Source organism: Callorhinchus milii, unplaced genomic scaffold (assembly GCF_018977255.1).
Source record: "Callorhinchus milii isolate IMCB2004 unplaced genomic scaffold, IMCB_Cmil_1.0 Scaffold9, whole genome shotgun sequence".
In the NCBI taxonomy this organism is placed as follows: Eukaryota; Metazoa; Chordata; class Chondrichthyes; order Chimaeriformes; family Callorhinchidae; genus Callorhinchus; species Callorhinchus milii.
The window spans coordinates 21,690,296-21,710,221 of NW_024704750.1; the positions used below are offsets into that span (position 1 = coordinate 21,690,296).

The 19,926-nt window shown below is 51.0% G+C and overlaps 1 protein-coding gene across 1 annotated transcript in view; it reads left to right on the plus strand.

Annotated features, from left to right (window-relative positions):
• nrxn3a (neurexin 3a) overlaps positions 1-19,926 on the plus strand; it is a 159,821-nt gene that overhangs the window by 56,671 nt on the left and 83,224 nt on the right. Inside the window, exons 10-11 of the mRNA XM_042338145.1 lie at positions 10,681-10,884; positions 15,427-15,453. Of these exons, the coding sequence (XP_042194079.1) occupies positions 10,681-10,884; positions 15,427-15,453 (231 nt within the window). The remainder of the gene's footprint in view (positions 1-10,680; positions 10,885-15,426; positions 15,454-19,926) is intronic.

Sequence of the window (19,926 nt, forward strand, 5' to 3'; positions counted from 1 at the left end):
GCTTCACTTCACAGTAAAATCCTGTGAAGCGCTTTGAGACATTCCCAAGTGCAATAGAACGCAAGCGAAAGCGAGGAGACAGCGAGAGCGTGCGAGAGAGAGAAAATTGTGGGAGAGTGAGGGATTAAAACTATCCAGAGGATGATGGTGACTGACGCATCAGGGGCAGGGTTGATTACTACACGTCTGCTGAAAACTCTGGCTTGACTGATTGAGAGACACTGGGCCGTGCCGCAACCGAGGAGATGTAATCTGCCTGGAAATAAATGGCTGCCTTCCTCCTCCACAGTCAATTCTAATTCCACCCGGTCTGTCTCTCTGTCTGTCTGTCAGCCACGCAGATAAGCTCCCGTCCAACGACTCGCCTCAGTCACTTGCCGAGCGGCCCCGACAGATGGGTAATCAGCTATTGATGGCTTCGCTGTAATTGACTTTCTCTGTTGGGTTTATTTTGGAAGCACGAGGGGTGAAGGGCGTCAATCACCCTCGCAGCGTGGCCAGCCTCGCCCGCACCGCGACAGGGGTGGTATGGTGTTGGCCCATGGCTCAATCGGTCACGCTCTCGCCTCCCAAGCTGTTGGTGGTGTTGTTGAGATGGGGGGGCTTTGAGCTCATGCAGTCTATCTGTCGCTGCAGTGAAGCGCTGGAGGGAAGGGTAGGGGAGAGAGCCCCACATTGTCGGTGGCTCCATCCTTCGGGTGAGACGTTAAACCGAGCTTCCTTTGTTCGGAGGCCCGGGTTCTTACAATTTTAAGAAAGTTAAATTATGTAAAGGTGGGATCTAAGGATTTTTCCCGGCAATGTTTCCCCCAAAAATTGAATGTCAAACCGGCGCCACAGGCTGGGACTCGGTCGAATTCCGGGGTTTCTCGCTCGGTTCGCTTAACCAGGCTTCAAAGGATAAAAAGTACTGGGAGTGTAATTTGTTCCCTGACGGATTTTAAGGAGCATGTAATTTATTCAATAAAGCCAGGCTTCAGAAAGCAAGTGCTAATTACTGCTGGTTATACAGGACTGCCTGCTGCAGCTCCTTTATAGAGGAGGCCCTGGTTCTCAGCATGCTTAGCCCACATGTGCTCAGCAACACGCATGTCACAAAGCAGTGCGTTTGCATGGTTAATAATCCTAATAATAACTCTTGCATTTGATTTAGCGCCTTACCACGCCGTTCAGATGTCTTGTGCTCCGCCACTGTCAAGCGCTCTGGGACCCGCTGCCCTGTGTGAGCGGTGCAAGTTGTTGTTATCTGAAAGCGCTTCACAGAATGTACTGTAAAGTGAATTAAGCGTATGTTTTGTTGGCAAAACACGGCAGCCAACGGCGCACAGCAGCGTCACAAACAGTCGTGGATTGAGTGACCAAATTATTATTTATTTTTTTTGGAGGGGTTATTATGCCCGGAAAGTGATCCCCCCAATCGACTAACACCCAGGTTGCTACTTTACTGCTCGGTAAACAGAGGCGCGTGGAGTAAGGAAACTTGCCTAAGGTTTCCACACGTAGATAGTTACAAATAAAACACGTTCCCTGATGTGCAATCATCATAATAATCCTTGCATTTGATAGAGTGCTTCATCATGTCTTTCAGACTTTTCACCGTGTGCATTTGTGGGCGAATGCGGCAGCCAATTTGCGCACAGTGAAGTCCCTGCAAACAGCTGTGTAGCGAATGACCGATTTGAACCGGAGTAGGGGAATTGTCGGTCAGGACACCGGGAGGGAGAAACTCCCTTCTTTTTCCCTGCAGCGCTGCGGAACAGGACATAGACAGGGAGGGAGGTTTAATGTTTCAAAGGATGGCATCTCCGACAATCTCCCCCCAGCGCTGCGCTAGAGCATCAGCCTAAACCGTGGCTCAGACACTCAGCTATTTGACTCAGTAGTGAGAACTACTGAGCCGGGCTGATACAGCAAATGCAGTGGGAGATGCCGGGGAGCCAGTGGAGCCTGGTGAGGAGTGGGGTGACTGGTCTGGTGTGGGTGAGAGAGCCAACGATGAATGTTTGTGCTCCTCACCTCCCAGTTATTTTCAAGCTTCTTTTAAGCTCCGTCTCTCCCTCTCTCTCTCTCTCTCTCTCTCTGTCTCTCGCGCTCTCCTGCTGGACACGGACTGAGTGAGAGGATGTGGGTTAAATAACAGAGGTCGGTCCAAGACAGCTTTACTGTACGTGACTAATGGAGAGGGAGAACTGGACTTCAAAAGTACTGGTTTGCCAATATCTATCGACTGTCTCTCTCTCTCACTTTCTCTCTGTTAATGGGTTACTGTTGGGAGAGTGGGTTGTTCCAGACAGACAAAGCACTCAGAGCTGCACTGCATTTAGAATACAAAACAGGGATTAACAGCCAACTTTTAACCCAGCGACAGAACCCAGTAGACAGAATATACACGCGGTTACCAGCTGCTGGTAACCAGTGCCTCACCGAACATTTCCTCACACCTGTTTTCAAATCCCATCGGGCCCTGGCACCTCCCTACATCTCCGACCAGCTTACAGCCCACTCCACTGCCCTCTGCCTCCGCTTGACTGGCTCCGGGCTCCTGCTTGTCCCTGTGCGCAACTGGCTGCCGCGTTTGCCTGCAAATACACAGTCACTCCGTTTCCCATCGGTGGCCGTGGTTTAAGCCACTATGCCCCGAAACTCAGTCACTCTCTCCCTCTATCCCTCCGCCTCGCCCCTCCCTGCCTTCCCCACCTTCAGGTCGCGCCTGAAGACCTAGGGTCACCTCCCGCCTCCTCCAGGCTCCTCCAGTGTCAAGCGTTCTGAGAATTCTACCCCGGCTGAGGGGCGCTGTATAAATGCAAGTTGTTGTTGGTGTGCTCAGTCCGCACTCACCAACAGTGATCAACTGCTCAGCTCTGAAGCTGAATCCTTTGCCTTCTCTCCCCCTGTCGTTGGGGTCTAGGTTTAAACTGCGGGGAGGAGGAGGAGGAGGGGGACAAGGGAAGCAGCTCTCTACCCTCCTTTCCTTACCCTTCCCTACATTCTGGAATTCGCTCTCTGTTTCCCTTCTTCCCCCCTCGCACCGCTCTGAAACAAAAACGACCTCACTGATCGCACATTCGGTCATCCCACACCGCTCACCCACACCGCTCAGGTCTCCACTCCAGCCCCGACACTGTGAGTTGGCGTATACAAACCAGACTGAGAGCTGTATGTGTCCGCTTTTTATTCGTGTGTCAGCCTGACTCAGCGGTAGCGCTCTTGCCTCTTGAGTCAGAAGGTTGTGGGTTCAAGCTCCACTTCAGGACTTGTAATCGCACAGTCTAAGCCAACACTCCAATGCAGTGCTGGTGGGGGGGGGGGTGTTGCATTGTCGGAGATGCCGTCCTTCAGATGAGGCGTTTACCTGTTCAGGTGGATGTTCAAGATCCCATGGCGCTGTTTGAAAAGAGAAGGGAGTTTCTCTCTCCCGGTGTCCTGGCCAACAATCCCCCAAATAAAATTGGTCATTTGTTTCATGGCTGTTCGTAAGACACTGCTGTGTGCAACTGGCTGCCGTGTTTGCCTGCAAATACACAGTCACTCCATTTCACAGTGTATCCTGTGATGCACTTTGAGACGTCTCAACGAGGTGATGAGGCGCTATATCAAATGCAAGGATTATTATTAGTAGTCGTAGTATTTGCTTTCTCTTGCCCTCTCTCACCTTCCCGTGTGCACCCTTTAAATCCTGATGGACCTTGCCTTGTCCTTCATGCTGTGTGCTGTGCGCAAACTGCTGTGCGTTGTGATTATAGAGCATGCAGTGCCCTGTTCTCCCCCACCCCCCCAGACTGTGTGTTGGAGAATAGCTGTGAAGCGTGGCTGGGGTCAGGCCTGCTCTCTTGAGCCCGTCTTTATCAGGGAGAAGCAGAGAGCTTATTTGCCCAGGAATCCTGGCCGACTGCCCGGCCTCACGGCAACGAGCCCAATGAGATTGAGTGCACAAAAATGCGATGTTTCATAAACACGTTCCGTGTGATAATTATCACATCGCACCTGTCATGGCTCCTGTCTTTGGGTGGTGGGGGGGGGGTTCTGCGGGATTGGGGGAGCTAACATGTCTGCTAATGATATATTATAATAATAATAATTACAACGATTTGAATTTATGTAATGCCCTTCACACATCTCGGAACATTTAATCCTTGTGAGAGTGTGAGAGAAGAGAGGGGCGAAAGAGAAAGGATAGAGAGAGAGAGAGAGACAGACAGACAGAAATTAGTGAGAGCGCGTGTCTGAAACCGGTGCTGGACTCATTTCTGTGCTGACATCCAGTGAGGTGCAGAGCACGTCAATCCCATCGCCAAACTCGTCCTGCGGACAGAGAGACCCCGGCTGCCCTCCGGGCTGAAGCTACAATCGATTTCACTTAAGACGGCAGCAGATAAGGCCAGTGGAGACTGAGGATTCATTCCCTATCGTGTGAACCCATCGCCTTTCTCCCCGGGGATTAGATGCTTATCTGCAAACGAGGCTTTGGAGGCACAGGCTGGTTTGTCCCTTCGGATGCGATCGCTGCACCAGCTTGGGATAATAATAATAATAATAATAATAATATTCCTTGCATTTGATGTAGCGCCTTATCACGTCTTCAAGACATCTCAAAGCGCTTCCCAGGATATACTGTAAAGCGAATGGACTGTGTACTTTGTGGGCAAAACGCACAGCAGCGTCCCACAAACAGTCGTGGATTGATTGACCGCCGGATAAAGCAATAACATCCAGAGCAAATCCATTCACGGGGCTATGAATAATAATAATAATTTTCATATTTGATACCCTGCCTTTCACCTCAGGAGGACATCTGAAAGTGCTTCACAGGGTTTTACTGTAAACTGTAGTGACTGTGTTTTGTAAGCGATCACAGTAGCCAGTGTTACGGACAGCGACGTCCACGCAAACAGCTGTGAGGCGGTGCCCGAATTTAAGGGCTTGACTTGAATGTCAACTGTGGCTCGGCAAATAGTGCTCTGGCTTCCAAGTTAGAGGGCTGTGAGTTCGAGCCCTCCCCCCATCCCATACACACACACACACACACACACACCCTATGTCAAGGAACCGTGAGCTCACAGTCTTGGCTGATGCTCCAGCGGAGTGCTGGTGGGGGGGGTGGGGGCACAGTGTTGGAGACTCCTTCCTTCGGATGAGCCATTGAACTGAGCTGCCCGTCTGTGCTCTGTTCAGGTGGACGTTAAAGATCTCCCGGGGCGCTGCTTGAAAAGAGAAGGGAGTTTCTCTCTCTCTCTCTCGCTCTCACACTCCCCGGCCGACAATCTCAGGGATAAAATCCCTTGTTCACTTTCACGGCTGTTGGCTGTGATCACATTGGCTGCAGTGATCGCCCACTAAATGCACAGTCACTACACTTGACAGTAAAAATCCTGTGAAGCGCTTTGAGGGGTCCTAATGGCAAGCAGTTGTATCTAGCAAGGGTTGGGAAGAAAAGAGAAGAAAAGAAAAGCGAGTCTCTCTCCCCCTCCCTCTCTCTCTCTCTCTCTCTCGCTCTTTCTCTCTCTGTTTATCTCTCCCCCCACCCTCTCTCTCCCTCCGCCCCCCCCCCCCCCCCCGCCCTCTCTCCCAGTGTCCTGGCCGACAATCTCCCCGGATAAAATCAGTCGTGTGGAAGGCTGTAATTACTATAATTAAAAATGAGAAGCAGCGAAGAGCAGTGAGAGGAAGGTTGACAGAGCACGACTCTCGCAGTGAGGAACCCAGCCGCGATGAACAGGAGTCAGTCGAGTCTTTGATTGACAACGGGACACATTGATCTGTCAATCACCTCCCCAGCTCGAGCTGCAATCCGCACAGTGCTCGATCTGCCTTGCGGGAGGGGCAGTGGGGGCTGTGTTGCACAAGGGGAGGGATGGTGAGCTGAGCGTGGCTGCGTGTTCGTTCATTCGGTTTCCTCAAACAATAAGCAACAAACTGAATTTACGCAGCCCCCCCCCCTTCACGTCGGGAGGTGTGTTAGAGCAAACTAAAACCCTGCAGGAAGTAACTGTTTAATATGTTCGCTATCTCCTGTTTACCCACGACCGTGCGTGGGACGCTGCCGTTGGCTGCCGCGTTTCGCCCAGAAAATATACGGTCAATTCACTTTACAGTACATTCTGTGAAGCGCTTTGAGACGCATCGAAGATGTGATAAGATGTTGTATCAGATGTAAGGGTTATTATCATTATTTTTCCAAACAACCTGCCCTGCTTCTCCTTCTCCTCCCCGGGACACGGAGGGTTAACACTCAGCTGTTTTGCCCAATTTCCGACCAGATGAAAAGAGATTGATCAGAAAGGGTCTCATTTGGGAAGTCACGAGCGGAATTTAAAAAAAAAATCTTTGTTTGGCGTGTTGGGGGTGGGGGGTGGGGGGGGGGAGGGGGGAAGAGAGAGAGAGAGAGAGAGAGAGAGAGAGAAAAATCAAAATGTTTTAGTAAATGCCTCATTTCCGATGCTAATAGAGACGAGACATCTGCACCAGTGGGGGAGCTCAGCAACTCAACAAAGCCTGGTGTCATTAGCAAGAAATTACACAGGAAATGCTGGCTGGTAATAGCACAGTTTACTGTATGGCCTCACTGGCAAGAGCGTGCCACTTGTCACATAATTATAGATGTATATTTTCTAGTCTATATACACATTGTATATTACTACACAGGGAAGAACCTTGGGCACATTTCCTTTCTCCCCACGCCTCTGTTTACCTAACAGTCAGTAGGAACACGGTTGTTAGTCGATTGTCGGATGGATCACTTTTCCGGGGGTAATAATCCCTTCAAAAAAAACAATAATGCGGTCACTCAATCCACGACTGTTTGTGGAATACTGCTGCTGCCGTATTTCGCCCACAGAATATACAGTCGATCCATTTTACCGCATGTTCTGTGAAGCGCTTTGAGACGTCTCGAAGACGTGATACGGCGCTGTGTCAAATGGGAGGATTATTATTACCGTACTGTGTAGTAACTGTGTATTTGTGGGCTGACAGCCCACTCCACTAACCTCTGCCTCCGATCGATTGGCTGAATCGAACCCAGGTCTCCCGCTTGCGAACTGAGCACGCGATCAGCTGTGCTACGGGATGCTGACCTGGCGCAAAGCTGGGCAAAGGCGTACACGACATGGGTTAGCCCCAATGAGCTCAGTGCTGTTGCCGTGAGAAGATGCGGGCGGGTGTGGGAGAGTGGGGGAGAGCTCAGCGAAGCCGGGCGACAGCAATCCGGCGGCCCTCACTGTGCGGAGCCGAAGAATGGCTTGAACCCGTAATCCGCACACGGGAGGCCAGGGACACGCACACCGAGCAGAATAGCTAACCATTCCAGCAAGCTATGGGGACTGCCATAACAACACACACAAGCTCTCCCTCTCCCCACTTCGCTCTTCCCCCTCCCCTTCCTTCTTTTGTCTCGGTTTCGTAATATTTTACTGCAGGCGAGTCTTCCTCGGGTGGTGGTGGGAGGGGAGAAAACCCAGACCATCTCAGGCCAGTGATGGGGGGAGAGGGAGAGAGAGCTCTGTGTTGTCAGAGGCGCCGACCGACCTTCGGATGTTACGTTAAACCGACCTTCCTCCCCTGTCCCCCTCGGTCCCATGTCGAAGCAGACGTTAAAGATCTCTCCGTGGCGCCATTGGAAAAGAGAAGGGAGTGTTTCTCTCTCTCCCGGTGACCTGTCCTGGGACGTTGCTGTGCGCAAATTGCCCAACAGCCCTGCACTTTACGGTACAATCCTGTGAAGCGCTTCGAGACAGTGAGACGTGACAGGCACAGCGTCATGTGAGGATTGTGGAATCAGACGAAATCACTGAGATGCTGGAAGATAATACCTTACATTTGATACAGCGCCTTGGCACGGAGGTGGGGGTGGGGGTGTGGGGGAAGAGGTGCGTCTCTGAGCTCTTCACAAGGTGTTAGCGTTTCGCCCACAAGATATTTAGTGTGTTCCGTGAAGCGCTTTGAGACATCTCGAAGATGTGATAAGACGCTGCATCGAATGCAATTATTATTATTTTACTGTAAAGTGCAGTGACTGTGTATTGTGGGTGAAAGGGTTTGATTGGTGAGCCTCATTGGGAAGGTTCAGTTGTGAACATTCAAAGAGTTTATTCCCATAATAATAATAATAATAATCCTTGCATTTGATATAGCGCTTTTCACGTCGGGAGGACGTCCCAAAGCGCTGCACTGTAAAGTGTAAAGTGAATTGACTGTATATTTGTGGGCGGACGCGGCAGCCAATTGCGCACAGCAATGTCCCACAAACAGTCGTAGATTGAAAGTGACCAATTTATTATTGTTTTTGGTTTGGGAGGGATTATTATTAGACTCTGTGTGGAGTAAGGAAACTTGCCGAGTCTATTCCAAGTCTTGTCACAACCGTGGAAACAGCTAAATCCACAGAATGCTCTCGCAAATCAGATGTATTTAACGGTGGATTTGCTGTGAAAGTGACTTTACAGCGCAGTTTTTCTCAACTAATTTATAATAATTTGGGGCCATTAGTTACACTCACATCAAACAATCAATATGATCTCTTGGAGGGGGAGGAGGTGTTGCCAATCGTTTGGTGAATGTGCTGGTCCCCAATCCACCACCCGGTGCCTCCGCTCGACTGGCACCAGCCTCCTGCAGGTCCCCCGCAGCCTCCGCACACCGCCATCGGAGACTGCGTTTTCAGCCACTATGCCCCGAAACTCTGGAACGCTCTCTCTCAAACCCTCAGCCTTGCCCCCCCCTCTCCCCTTTCTCAAGTCCTGCCTGAAAACCTTCCTCTTCAACCTCGCTTACAGCCACCTTCCCCCACACCCAGCCCCCTCCCAACCCGGGGATCGGAGTCAGGCTTCGCCTCTGTCAAGCGCTCTTGAGATGCTACCCTGCACGCTGGGGAATGGGGTTAGAGTAGAGAGCTCCAGTGGGGGAGCGAGCCCCAGCACAGACACGATGGGGAGAGAAAGAGAGAGCAGGGGAATGGAGTTAGAGTAGAGAGCTCCAGTGGGGGACCGAGCACCGGCACAGACGATGGGGAGAGAGAGAGAGAGCAGGGAATGGGGTTAGAGTAGAGAGCTTCAGTGGGGGACCGAGCACCGGCACAGACACGATGGGGAGAGTAGAGAGCTCCAGTGGGGGAGCGAGCCCCAGCACAGACACGATGGGGAGAGTAGAGAGCTCCAGTGGGGGAGCGAGCCCCAGCACAGACACGATGGGGAGAGAGAGAGAGAGCAGGGAATGGGGTTAGAGTAGAGAGCTCCAGTGGGGGAACGAGCACCGGCACAGACACGATGGGGAGAGTAGAGAGCTCCAGTGGGGGAACAAGCACCGGCACAGACACGATGGGGAGAGTAGAGAGCTCCAGTGGGGGAGCGAGCCCCAGCACAGACACGATGGGGAGAGAGAGAGAGAGCAGGGGAATGGGGTTAGAGTAGAGAGCTCCAGTGGGGGAACGAGCACCGGCACAGACACGATGGGGAGAGTAGAGAGCTCCAGTGGGGGAACAAGCACCGGCACAGACACGATGGGGAGAGTAGAGAGCTCCAGTGGGGGAGCGAGCCCCAGCACAGACACGATGGTGAGAGTTAGAGAGCTCCAGTGGGGGAGCGAACCCCAGCACAGACACGATGGGGAGAGTAGAGAGCTCCAGTGGACACGACGCGCTCCCTCCTGTGCTTAATGTCCTTCGATTATAACTCGCTGCACAATGATTGCAAGTTAAAAAAAAGCCTCGGGAACGTCCAGACGGTACGAGACACAGCCAAAGGTTTGGGCTCCCCCCGGTGGAGAGAGAGAGAGAGAGAGAGAGTGGGTCTGCGGACAACCCAACAAATCAATGTTGTAATTCCAGAGAGCATTAAGGAGCAGGTTGGCAAGAGGCAGAGCTCAGGGGTAACTTGGGTTGGGAGTAACTGCTGGATTCTCATCAGCTAAAACAGTATTGCTTGCCATTGAGTTGCCGTGGAGTCCTGTAGTGTAGCGGTTAGAGCGCTCGCCTCGCAAGCGAGAGGACCGGGTTTGATTTCCAAATGAGGCGAAACCTTGGGCAAGTTTCTTACTCCACCCGCCTCTGTTCACCTCGCAGTAAGTCGGAACTCGGTTGTTAGTTGATTGACGGATCACTTTCTATGAAAGAATAACAATAATTTGGTCACTCAATCCACCACTGTTTGTGGGACACTTTACCTGTAAGCTGTGAAGCGCTTTGAGACGTCTCAACGATGTGCTAAGGCGCTGCATCAAATGCAAGGATTATTATATGGTGTATATATATATATTATACAGTATTACTACATTGAGAGCACTGTCTGACAAGCTATCCTCTGCCTCCACTCGAATGGCTCCGGCCTTCTGCATGTCTCCGTTCCACTATCGGTGGCCGCGCTTTCAAAACTCCCCGCAACTCTGAAACACTCTTCCTCTATCCCTCCATCTTCCCCATCTTCGGGGCGTGCCTGAAGACCTTCCTCTTCGACCGTGCCTACGGTCACCTCCCCCTCCCCTGCTCCCAGTTCGTCGTCGTGCTCCGCCACTGTCAAGCGCTCTGGGACGCTGCCCTGTGCGGGGGGGGGGGGGGCGCCGTGTAAATGTGAGTTGTTGTTGTTTGCTTGTCCAACTAGGACCGACCTTGCAGGGTAACGGGAGCTGAGCGGGAAGAGTCCCTGCCCCCAGTAACAGGTCTGCCTTTCTCCTTTCCTCCACCACCCACAGAGGCTTCCATCCTGAGCTATGACGGTAGCATGTACCTGAAGATCGTCATGCCGGTGGTCATGCACACGGAGGCCGAGGACGTGTCTCTGCGCTTCATGTCCCAGCGGGCCTACGGGCTGCTGGTGGCCAGCACCTCCCGGGACTCAGCAGACACTCTGCGGCTGGAGCTGGACAGAGGACGTGTCAAGCTCACAGTCAACCTAGGTATTGTACACGCCAGGCTGGGGGCTGCACGCTGACCCACCGTGTGTGTGTTTGCGCGGGTGTCCGTGTGTGCGTGCAAGAAACGTAGTGATCGATGTGCCAACGGGCTCATTAACCCGTCCCCGTGTACACTCGTCTGTTGAAGACCAGGGGGTCTGTGTGTCTGTGTGTGTGTGTCTGTCTGTGTGCGTGTGTGTGTGCGCGCGGCTGCTTTTACGTTGTCGTGTGCATGAGGCTCTGGGGAACCGCGGGAGGTGGCGGTATGGGGGGGGGTGGGGTGGGTTGGTGGCGGGTGGGTGGCGATTCAGTGCTCCATGGATTAGTTTCCATGGACCATCTTTTGAGCAGTTGTTGACGTCTTGAGGGGCCTGCTGCCACCTTTACCGTCGGCGTTTAACAAAATGGCCTCTCTCACCCCCTCCACCCTCGCCCGCCGCCCCCTCCCTTCTGCCAAACCACATTCCCAATCCGCGTCACTTGAGTACAAATCGCCCTGACTGGCCTCCCTCGCCGGGCGGGCGGGCAAGCGGACGGGCTTGTGTCCCTCCGTACCTCAAATTCTTTACCAAAACTAACGTGACATCGAAAACACGATTGTTTTCGGAAAACACCCGGTTCCTGTTGTCATTGTTGACGACGATGATGTGTTTTTTTTGGTTGTTTTTTTTCTAAAAAAAAAATCGGATTCGGTTCCTTCCCTCCCCGTTTCGAGTCGAGTTTACTTTTTTAATGCTGGGCCGCGTTCGCGTTGGCTCGCGTTTGCTCGGCGAGTGTTCGCGTTTGCGTGTGTTCGCGATTGCGTGCACGGGTGGGTGGGTGGGTGGGTGGTTGGGCGTTTGGGTGTTTAGCCCCTTCCCCCCGCCCCCCTTCCCTCCCCCCAACCCCACCACCACCACCCCCCCAAAAAAAGAAGCCGTATCGAGGCCCAGTTGGCTTTGCCGTCTCTGGGTGTTGCGTATGTTGTCAGTGTAACGGGAGACTTAAGGAGTCATCGGTCAAAAGATGGCTATCAACCCTTCAAAGGCCTTAAAGCCTGCGGCCCACGTGACAAACAGCCCCGCGGACAGAGTGCACGTCCGAACCTGCAGCTGGACTGCGTTACCTCAAACTCTCCCCACCCCCCACCACCACCACATCCACCCCAACACCCCCCATCCGTCAAACCTCACCCCCCCCACCCCCCTCCACCCCAAATTGACAATCTCCAACCTCCCCCGAAACACGGAAAAGAAATAAATTCTCTCCAATGTCAAAAGTCTACTTTATCGTTACCCCCTCGCTTCCCAATCTGAAGCCCTCTCTCGCTGCCCCCCCCTCTCTCTTCCCTCCCCTCTCCCTTTCTCTCCCCCTCCCTCGCTCCCCCCTTACCTCTACCCTCCTCCCCCTTGCTCCCCGCACTCCCTCTCTCTCTCCCCTCCCTCTCTCCTCCCCTCTCACTCCCTCTCTTTCACTCCCTCCTTCCTTCTCTCCCCTCCCTGGCTGCCTCCAACCCCCTCCCTTTATCCACTTGTTCCAAATTGATTGATTAACTAATCTCTGGAGTGCAGTGCATCCTCATTTCACATCATAAAATGTAATGTGTGTGATATTGAACACGATATAATATTCCTCATTTAACATGACATAAAATTTAATACCGTATAAAATCAAATATCCAAAATGTAATATAAATTGTCATCATCGACGGTACGCGTTTAATGAAAAAAAAATATCCGCCCTCCCGGCGGAATGAGAGTGGACTTTTGACAGAGAGAGACGTCGATCTGATCAGAATGGTCTGTTCGTACGGACGCACTCGCTCACCGTCAATTTGGAAATTTCTCCTTCCCACCCCCCACCCCCCCAAAAAAGAAACCCAACAAAAAACAACGAGCTTGTGCTCCCACCCCATTCGGAAAATTGTCAAAAGGTTTCCTGCCTTCTCCCCACTCTCTCTACCCCCCCCCACCCCCAACCCCACCCCCAACCCCCGTCTCCCACACAATCTCGATTGGATGCTTTCCTTTGTCACCACAGATGTGTTGAGTGCCGCCCTCTAGTGTACAGAGTGCCAGCCTGCAGTGCCAGCTCTAGTGATGCTAGTGTGGGTGAAGGGGGTGTGGGGGGGGGGCAGGGGGTGCGGATTAACAGTTTATTTTCAGAAAAAAAAACACGACACAGGACGCCCACGCTCATGCTCACTGCCCTGCCCTCCACCCTATTGATTCCAACCCCCAGCTCAAGCGCAAACCCTTGACTGTTGGGATGTTTCCCCCCCCACCACCGACGTGAAAGGCACCGTATAAATATAATTTATTGTTGTTTCTCCCCCTCGAACAATCCCATATGGTCGTTGTTTGTTTATTACAGGGTTTTTTTTTTTTGGTGGGGGAGGAGGGGGGAGAATCCGTGTCATTGACTCTCAGCTCAGCCACAGTTAGTGTGAGCAGCCAAGGGCAGCGAGCCTCCCCCACAACACCCCACACCCCCCCCACCCCACCCCACCACCATGTCATCAGCCCAGAGCGAGTCACTTCACCACAGTTCCCAAATGCACATACACACACGTACATATACACACACACACACACACGTACGTACACACACGCGCGCGCGCACAAATGTATACAACCATAAATATACAGGTGTGCACAAACACACACAAACAAACACACGTACACACACACGCGCGGAAATACTGTACATGCGCGCACGGGCTCGTACGCAAACAAGATACCTGGACACACACACACACACACGCACGCGCATAAGGGGACACATGTTGAGGTGTTAAGCGTGTGGGATTAGTCCCTGACTATGAATCCTCAGGCTGTGAGCCAGTGACTGGACGCTGTCACGAGCAGTGTAACAGTGAGGCCAGTGGAGAGGGCAGGTCGGGGCTGGGGCCATCGATGGGGTGGGTAGAGGACAGCGAGAGAGAGAGAGAGAGAGAGAGAGAGAGAAAGAGACAGAGAGAGAGAGAAAAAAAGAATGAGAAAGCAGGCGAAAGAAAGAGAGAAAATGGGGTTGGTGGGTGGGTGGGTGGATGGGGGGAGTGGTGGCGTATAGGCAATGTGATGATGAAGGAAAAGTCAATAGTTTCGAAAAGAATCCAACCCTCTTCCCCCACCCCACACACCCCCCCCCCACCCCCCCGCCCCCCCACGAAAGGTATATCGGCCTCTGCACTGGTGACTGTGCTGTGTGCTCCCCGGCTGTTTGCTCCCACTTTTCTGTTGCGGTTGACGACACAAGACAACGAGCCGACCTGGTGGAAGCGAAACCCAGATTATTCTCGCATAGGGCAGGCTTCTCAAGGGTCTCAGTCCAACTCGCTCCCCCCCCCCCCTCCCACCGTATGAGAGAGAACCTCACACCTCGCTCCTTTCTGTCTGTGTGTGACTCTCTCTCTCTCTCTCTCTTATGTCTCTTTCGCACGCTACCACCTTGCGTGTGCGCGTGTGTGTGTGTGTGTGTGTGTGTGTGCGCGTGTGTTGTGTGTGTGATTCTCAAATCTCTTTCTTTGCGCTTCATCTTCTTTCGCACTCACTCCTTTCTCTCTCATTCTTTCTCTCGCTGTGTCTGCCTCTCTTTCTGCCTCTGTCATCATCTCTTTCTCTCACATCGTCTCTCTCTCTCTCTCTCCCTCCCTCTCTGTTTCACTCACTCTCTTCCCTCGGCCCAATTCAGGATGTTTCACCAGTAATACTTATCCCAACACATGCAAATTCCACCCCTGTTCCGTTTCCCTCTCCCTTTCCCATCCCTTTTCCACCCCCTCTCCCCTTTCCACCCCTGCCTTCCCGCATGTACAGTGATAACCTTGAGAAGCCAGCTAGGGTTATTGCATTGGAAGCTCTCCGACGGCTAAGAGACCACGGTCGCGAGACTCAATTCGAAAGTCGAAACAAAAACACAAGGGGGAAAAAAAATCACTCTACATTTAGCTAAATACAACAACTCCATAAATCTGCGTTTCACATTTCCACAAGGTTGGTGTTTTGCAAGTGGCCATTTTACAGGGTAGGGAAGGAATAAATATAATGATACCATGCTTTTTGTGGGACAAAAATAGCATTATTACTGTTGCTATTATTAGAAAAAAACAATTGGATTAGCGCTTTTATTAATCGCCATTAATTATAATTATTATTAATCATTGGCGTTATTATTAATCATTGTTTGAGACAATTTTATAATATATTTATTGCCAATCTTAATTTATCTTGATTTATTCCAACAGAGACATATTTATAAAATTATACTATTATCGTTAATAATAAATTACGGGAGGGCGGGTGTGAAAATTATAAATTTCAGATAAGAACCAAACTTAGGGAGAAAAAAAACTCTCTCGTCGTAAAAATAATGGCGGAAATCAAGCTTTCAACTAACCAGCAATAAACAACCATCGCCCTCCCTTAGCTGGAGTGAGCAGAAAGTGAAATGGCCACTTCCTTCAATGTGTCTGTCCCCGGAAGGGTGGATTAAATGTTATTGGATGTCTGCAGCTGTTACCTTGAAGGATACGATTTCATCTTTCATTTATTCTTCCCCGTCTAGACTGTATCGGGATTAACTGTAACTCCAGTAAGTTTTGTTCAAGTTTCATTTTTTGGCTGTTTCTTAAAAAAAAATGCTTTGTTATATTGTGATATATACACACTCGCACATATATATCTGTCTACATATCTATGTGTGTGTGGGTATATATATATGTTCCTAAAAAGTTGTTTGATGTATTCAATGTTTGGGATTTTTTGGTAGGTTGGGGGTTGGGGGAGAGAAAGGGTGGTGGGGGGGGCGGAGAAGAGGGAGTGGGAGAGAGGGGGTGTGGGGTGGGGGAGAGAAGGGGTGGGAGGAGAGTTGGAAGAAGTATGGATTGGGGGTAGTGGTATGGATTGAGGGAGTACAGGGTAAGGGTGTAGGAAGAGAAAGGGAATAAAAGGTGTTGCGAGGGAGGGGACATAGAGGGCGGGGCAGGGGGTGAAACTTCGAGATGAATGAGTCAGAGCCGCGGGGACAGTAGACTGTATCTGGTTTTCTACTGACTCAGCATAGGGAATCTCTGTGAGTATCCCAAAAAGCTTTTGGGGCGTCTGACTGGCAATGGGCTATAGAATGTGACTGGCAATGGGACAGTGTGACTGGCAATGGGACAAAGTGTGACTTTGTGGGACAGTGTCACTGGCAATGGGACAGAGTGTGACTGGCAATGGGTCAGACTATGACTGGCAATGGGTCAGACTATGACTGGCAATGGATCAGAGTGTGACTGGCAATGGGTCCGACTATGACTGGCAATGGGTCAGACTATGACTGGCAATGGGTGGTGATGTAGCCAATGGACAGAGAGTGAAGTGATGATTATTTGTGCTGTGATAATGATCACGGGGACAAGTGAGCGTTGATGGACAACAAGGCACCTCAGAGGAATTAGGCACTGCTCTCCCTCCCGCTCCCCCCCGAGCCCACCTCTTGGGACAGCCTTCAGGAACTGGGCTGGTACAGGGTGTGAGGTGGGAAGGGGAGTACTCAAGAGGAGAAGGGAGTTTCTCTCTCTCTCTCTCTCTCTCTTACCCGGTGTCAATCTTGGCTAACAATCCCCACAGATAAAATAATTTGTTCACTTTCTTTGGGGGGGTGCGGGGAACGTTGCTGCGCGCGAGCCGGCTGCCAGGTTCGCACACAAAACGCGCAGTCGCTACACTTCGCGGTCAATCCTGTGAAGCGCTTTGAGATGTTCTTGAAGCGTTCGGAAACTCTATCGAGACCAAGGATTATTATTACTTCTGTCGAGGTCATTTCTAAGCGGTGTTCAGCTGCTCCAAAAACGAACACATGCCACGTTACATAGGAACGGGTGTGACTTTTCTTAGTACGTTTGAACGTCCTAAAAATTTTCTTCAAAAGGCAAAATACTGCAGACGCTGGACATCTGAAATAAAAACAGGAGTCGCTGGGAACACACAGCAGGTCAGGCAGCATCTATGGAGAGAGGAAAGTGAGTTAACGTTTGGTCAAGAGGTCACCGACCTGAAACGTTAACTCACTTTCCTCTCTCCATAGATGCTGCCTGACCTGCTGGGTGTTCCCGGCGACTTCTGTTGATATTTTGTTCACCAGGTATGTTGTCAAGCCATTTCTGAACAGTCTTATTAACAGTCCCAGTCCCACCGATGATTATAAATCACTCGTTCATTTTGTGGCTGTTTTGGTGGGGGTGGGTGGGGGCGGATTGTCACTGCACAAACCGGCATAATAATTATATTTTACAATGAGTTTGCGAGTTTCAAATATCGGGGGTGGGATGGGGGTGGAATTGTGACATGACAATTATAGATGCATTTAAGAAGTGGTGGAAAAACGTCTCTTATTTGGAGGATTATGAATTATTATCAATTAGCTGTGAAATTACAAATTCTGCACAGTTCTGCGATTCTTAAATCTCGAGAAACAGCAGGCTAAGACTAGGTAGAATTCTGGCCTTGGGGAATCCACCTTGTGACTGTTTCTGGGGTCGTCGCTGCGCCTAAATCGGCTGCTGCATTTGCCCTGCAAAACGCCTGGTCGCCACACTTGACAGTGAAGTACTGTGTGGCACTTAGGGATGATGTGGTAAGATGCAAGAATGCAAGAATTATTATCTTCAACGTGTCGAAATATAAAACCCTGGGAGCCTCCCCCTCAATCTGCTTCTTTCTGAGTGTCTTGAGACTGTCAGATACCTCTCCGCTTCCTCCTCCCGGCCCCTTCCCGGTCTGTCTCTCCGCAGATCTCCTATGGTGTCGGCGTATAACCACATGAGGTGAGACCATGAGGCCGGCACAAACATTGTGCAGGGCGTAACATTGGGCAAGTTTCCTTACTCCACGCACCTATGTTTACCTGCAGTAAGTAGGAACCCGGTTGTTAGTTGATTGGCGGATCGCTTTTCTGGGGGTAATAATCCTTCCCAAATCAAATATAAATAAATAATTATAACTTGCTCGCTCAATCTGCGCAATTGGCTGCCGCGTTTCACCCACAAAATATAGTCATTATGCATTACAGTATATTCTGTGAAGCACTTTACGACGTCTTGAAGATGTGATAAGGCGCTGTATCAAAAAATGCAAGGATTATAATGGTTTAGCTGCGGTGAGTGTGTGATATAACAGGAACAGGAGACCTGAGCACTGAGACTGGAACGGAGGCGAGAGGAGGAGAGATCTGATCCAGGTAAGTAGCGAGTTAAAGAGAGAGGCACACACACAGACGCACATGCACACAAGCACTCACACACATACTGACATTAGAGACGGGTGACTCCCTGCCTCCAATGACGGGTCTGCCCTTCAAAGTCCTGCAGATGAGCCAGGCTGAGCTGTGCTGTCATCAGCTGTGCCCTGGAATTCTGCGGACAGGGCTGGCTCAGGAACCGGACTAGAGACCGCTAGAGCAGTGGCTCGATTCTGACATTCCACTGCCAAACACGTGACCTTGGAGCCAATTCAGCTCCGAGGAGACCCAGCTTACCTGCTCCCCCCCCACCCCCCACCAGCAAATAGATTGAGATGCATATATAAATCAAGAGAGATGCTCACACAGACATTAAGGGAGACATGCACACACACGCTTTATAGATATTAAGAGGAAAGCAATATAGAGCGATACACACAAACATTAGAGGAAAGACGTGCACACAGACCTGATATCTGCAGTGTTTTCCTATCCACAAAACGGCAAGTCCCCATTAATGCTGTTTATTGAACTCTTACACGATGTTTCATCTCATCTCTGCTTCATTGATCACATCGGCTCTCTTTAACTCTGGAGATGCACTGCACTCTACCCCAAGGCTAGGAGTGTTAAGGCTTTGGCTTGCAGGTTAATGGGAGCTGAGTGGGAAGAATCCCTGACTCCAGTGACTGATCTGTCCTTCCAAGGAAGCCAGGCTAGAAGGGCTGTCATCAGCAGTGTCTGAGTGCTGCGGAGCTGCCTGGCTCAAGAACTGGACTACCGAGAGAGCGCTTATAGAGGGTGGGCTTGATTCTGACACGTCACATTGGAACCAGTTTATCCCCAAGGAAACGCCACTTACTTTCACCAAAGGATAGTCATTGGTCATTTGATATCTGACAAGATGAGCCCTCACTAGGTGGATGGTAAGTACCAGGAACACTCTTGTGAACTTCCCAGTGGGCAACACAACTGAATATGAAATATGTGAGAGTTTTGCCACCATCTTCCTCAGCTCGGGCACACTTGAGGGATGGTTCCACCAGTCGGAAGTGCAGAGCTTGCTTGCCTCTCTGCAAACCAAACATGGTGGGTTCCAAGCCCCGAATATAGGTGTCAGCTTGGCTCAGCTGGTAGCTCTCTTGCCTTGGAGTCAGGTTCAAGCCCCACATCAGGGACTTTAAGCTCAGGGTCTAGGCTGACGCTGCAGTACATTGCTGGAGGAAGCGTTGCCTTGTTGTGAGTGCTGTCCTTTGGATGAGACGTTAAAGTGAAGTGCTGTCTGTGCCTGTTCACTCGGACATTAAAGATCCCGCAGCAATATCGGAAATGAGAAGGAAGTTTGTCTCAAGGCTTTGAGATGTCTCGATGATGTGATAAAGCACTGTGTCAAATGAAGGATTATGAATGAATGTTCACAAACCCAGAACCCAGGTAACGCCAAGCTTCAGAGTTTCCTCATCAGCTTTCAGATGGACATCTGCCTTTAGTGTGGTGGAGGACCTTTACAGCTTGTGACATGCCAGCCACCTTGATGTTCTCGAGCCCCATGTCTAATGGCTTACACAGCACCAGTTGCTTAATCCAGGTCCTCTTGTGAGGAGCATTGGCAAATAGACGGGCCTGATTTGAAGCCGACTCCGCTTCCAGGCTGCTCAGTGACAGATCAGTGTAGGCTGCAGCCCTCCCTCCCTTCTTGTGTTTGCCACAAGTCCACCTGACTGCTTGATCCTCGACTTGCAAAAGGACCTTTTCCTTTACATCCCCTGGAGCTCTGAATCATACAGGTGAATTCTGTACTACGGTGGAACATAGAAACAGGAGTAGGCCATTCAGCCCCTT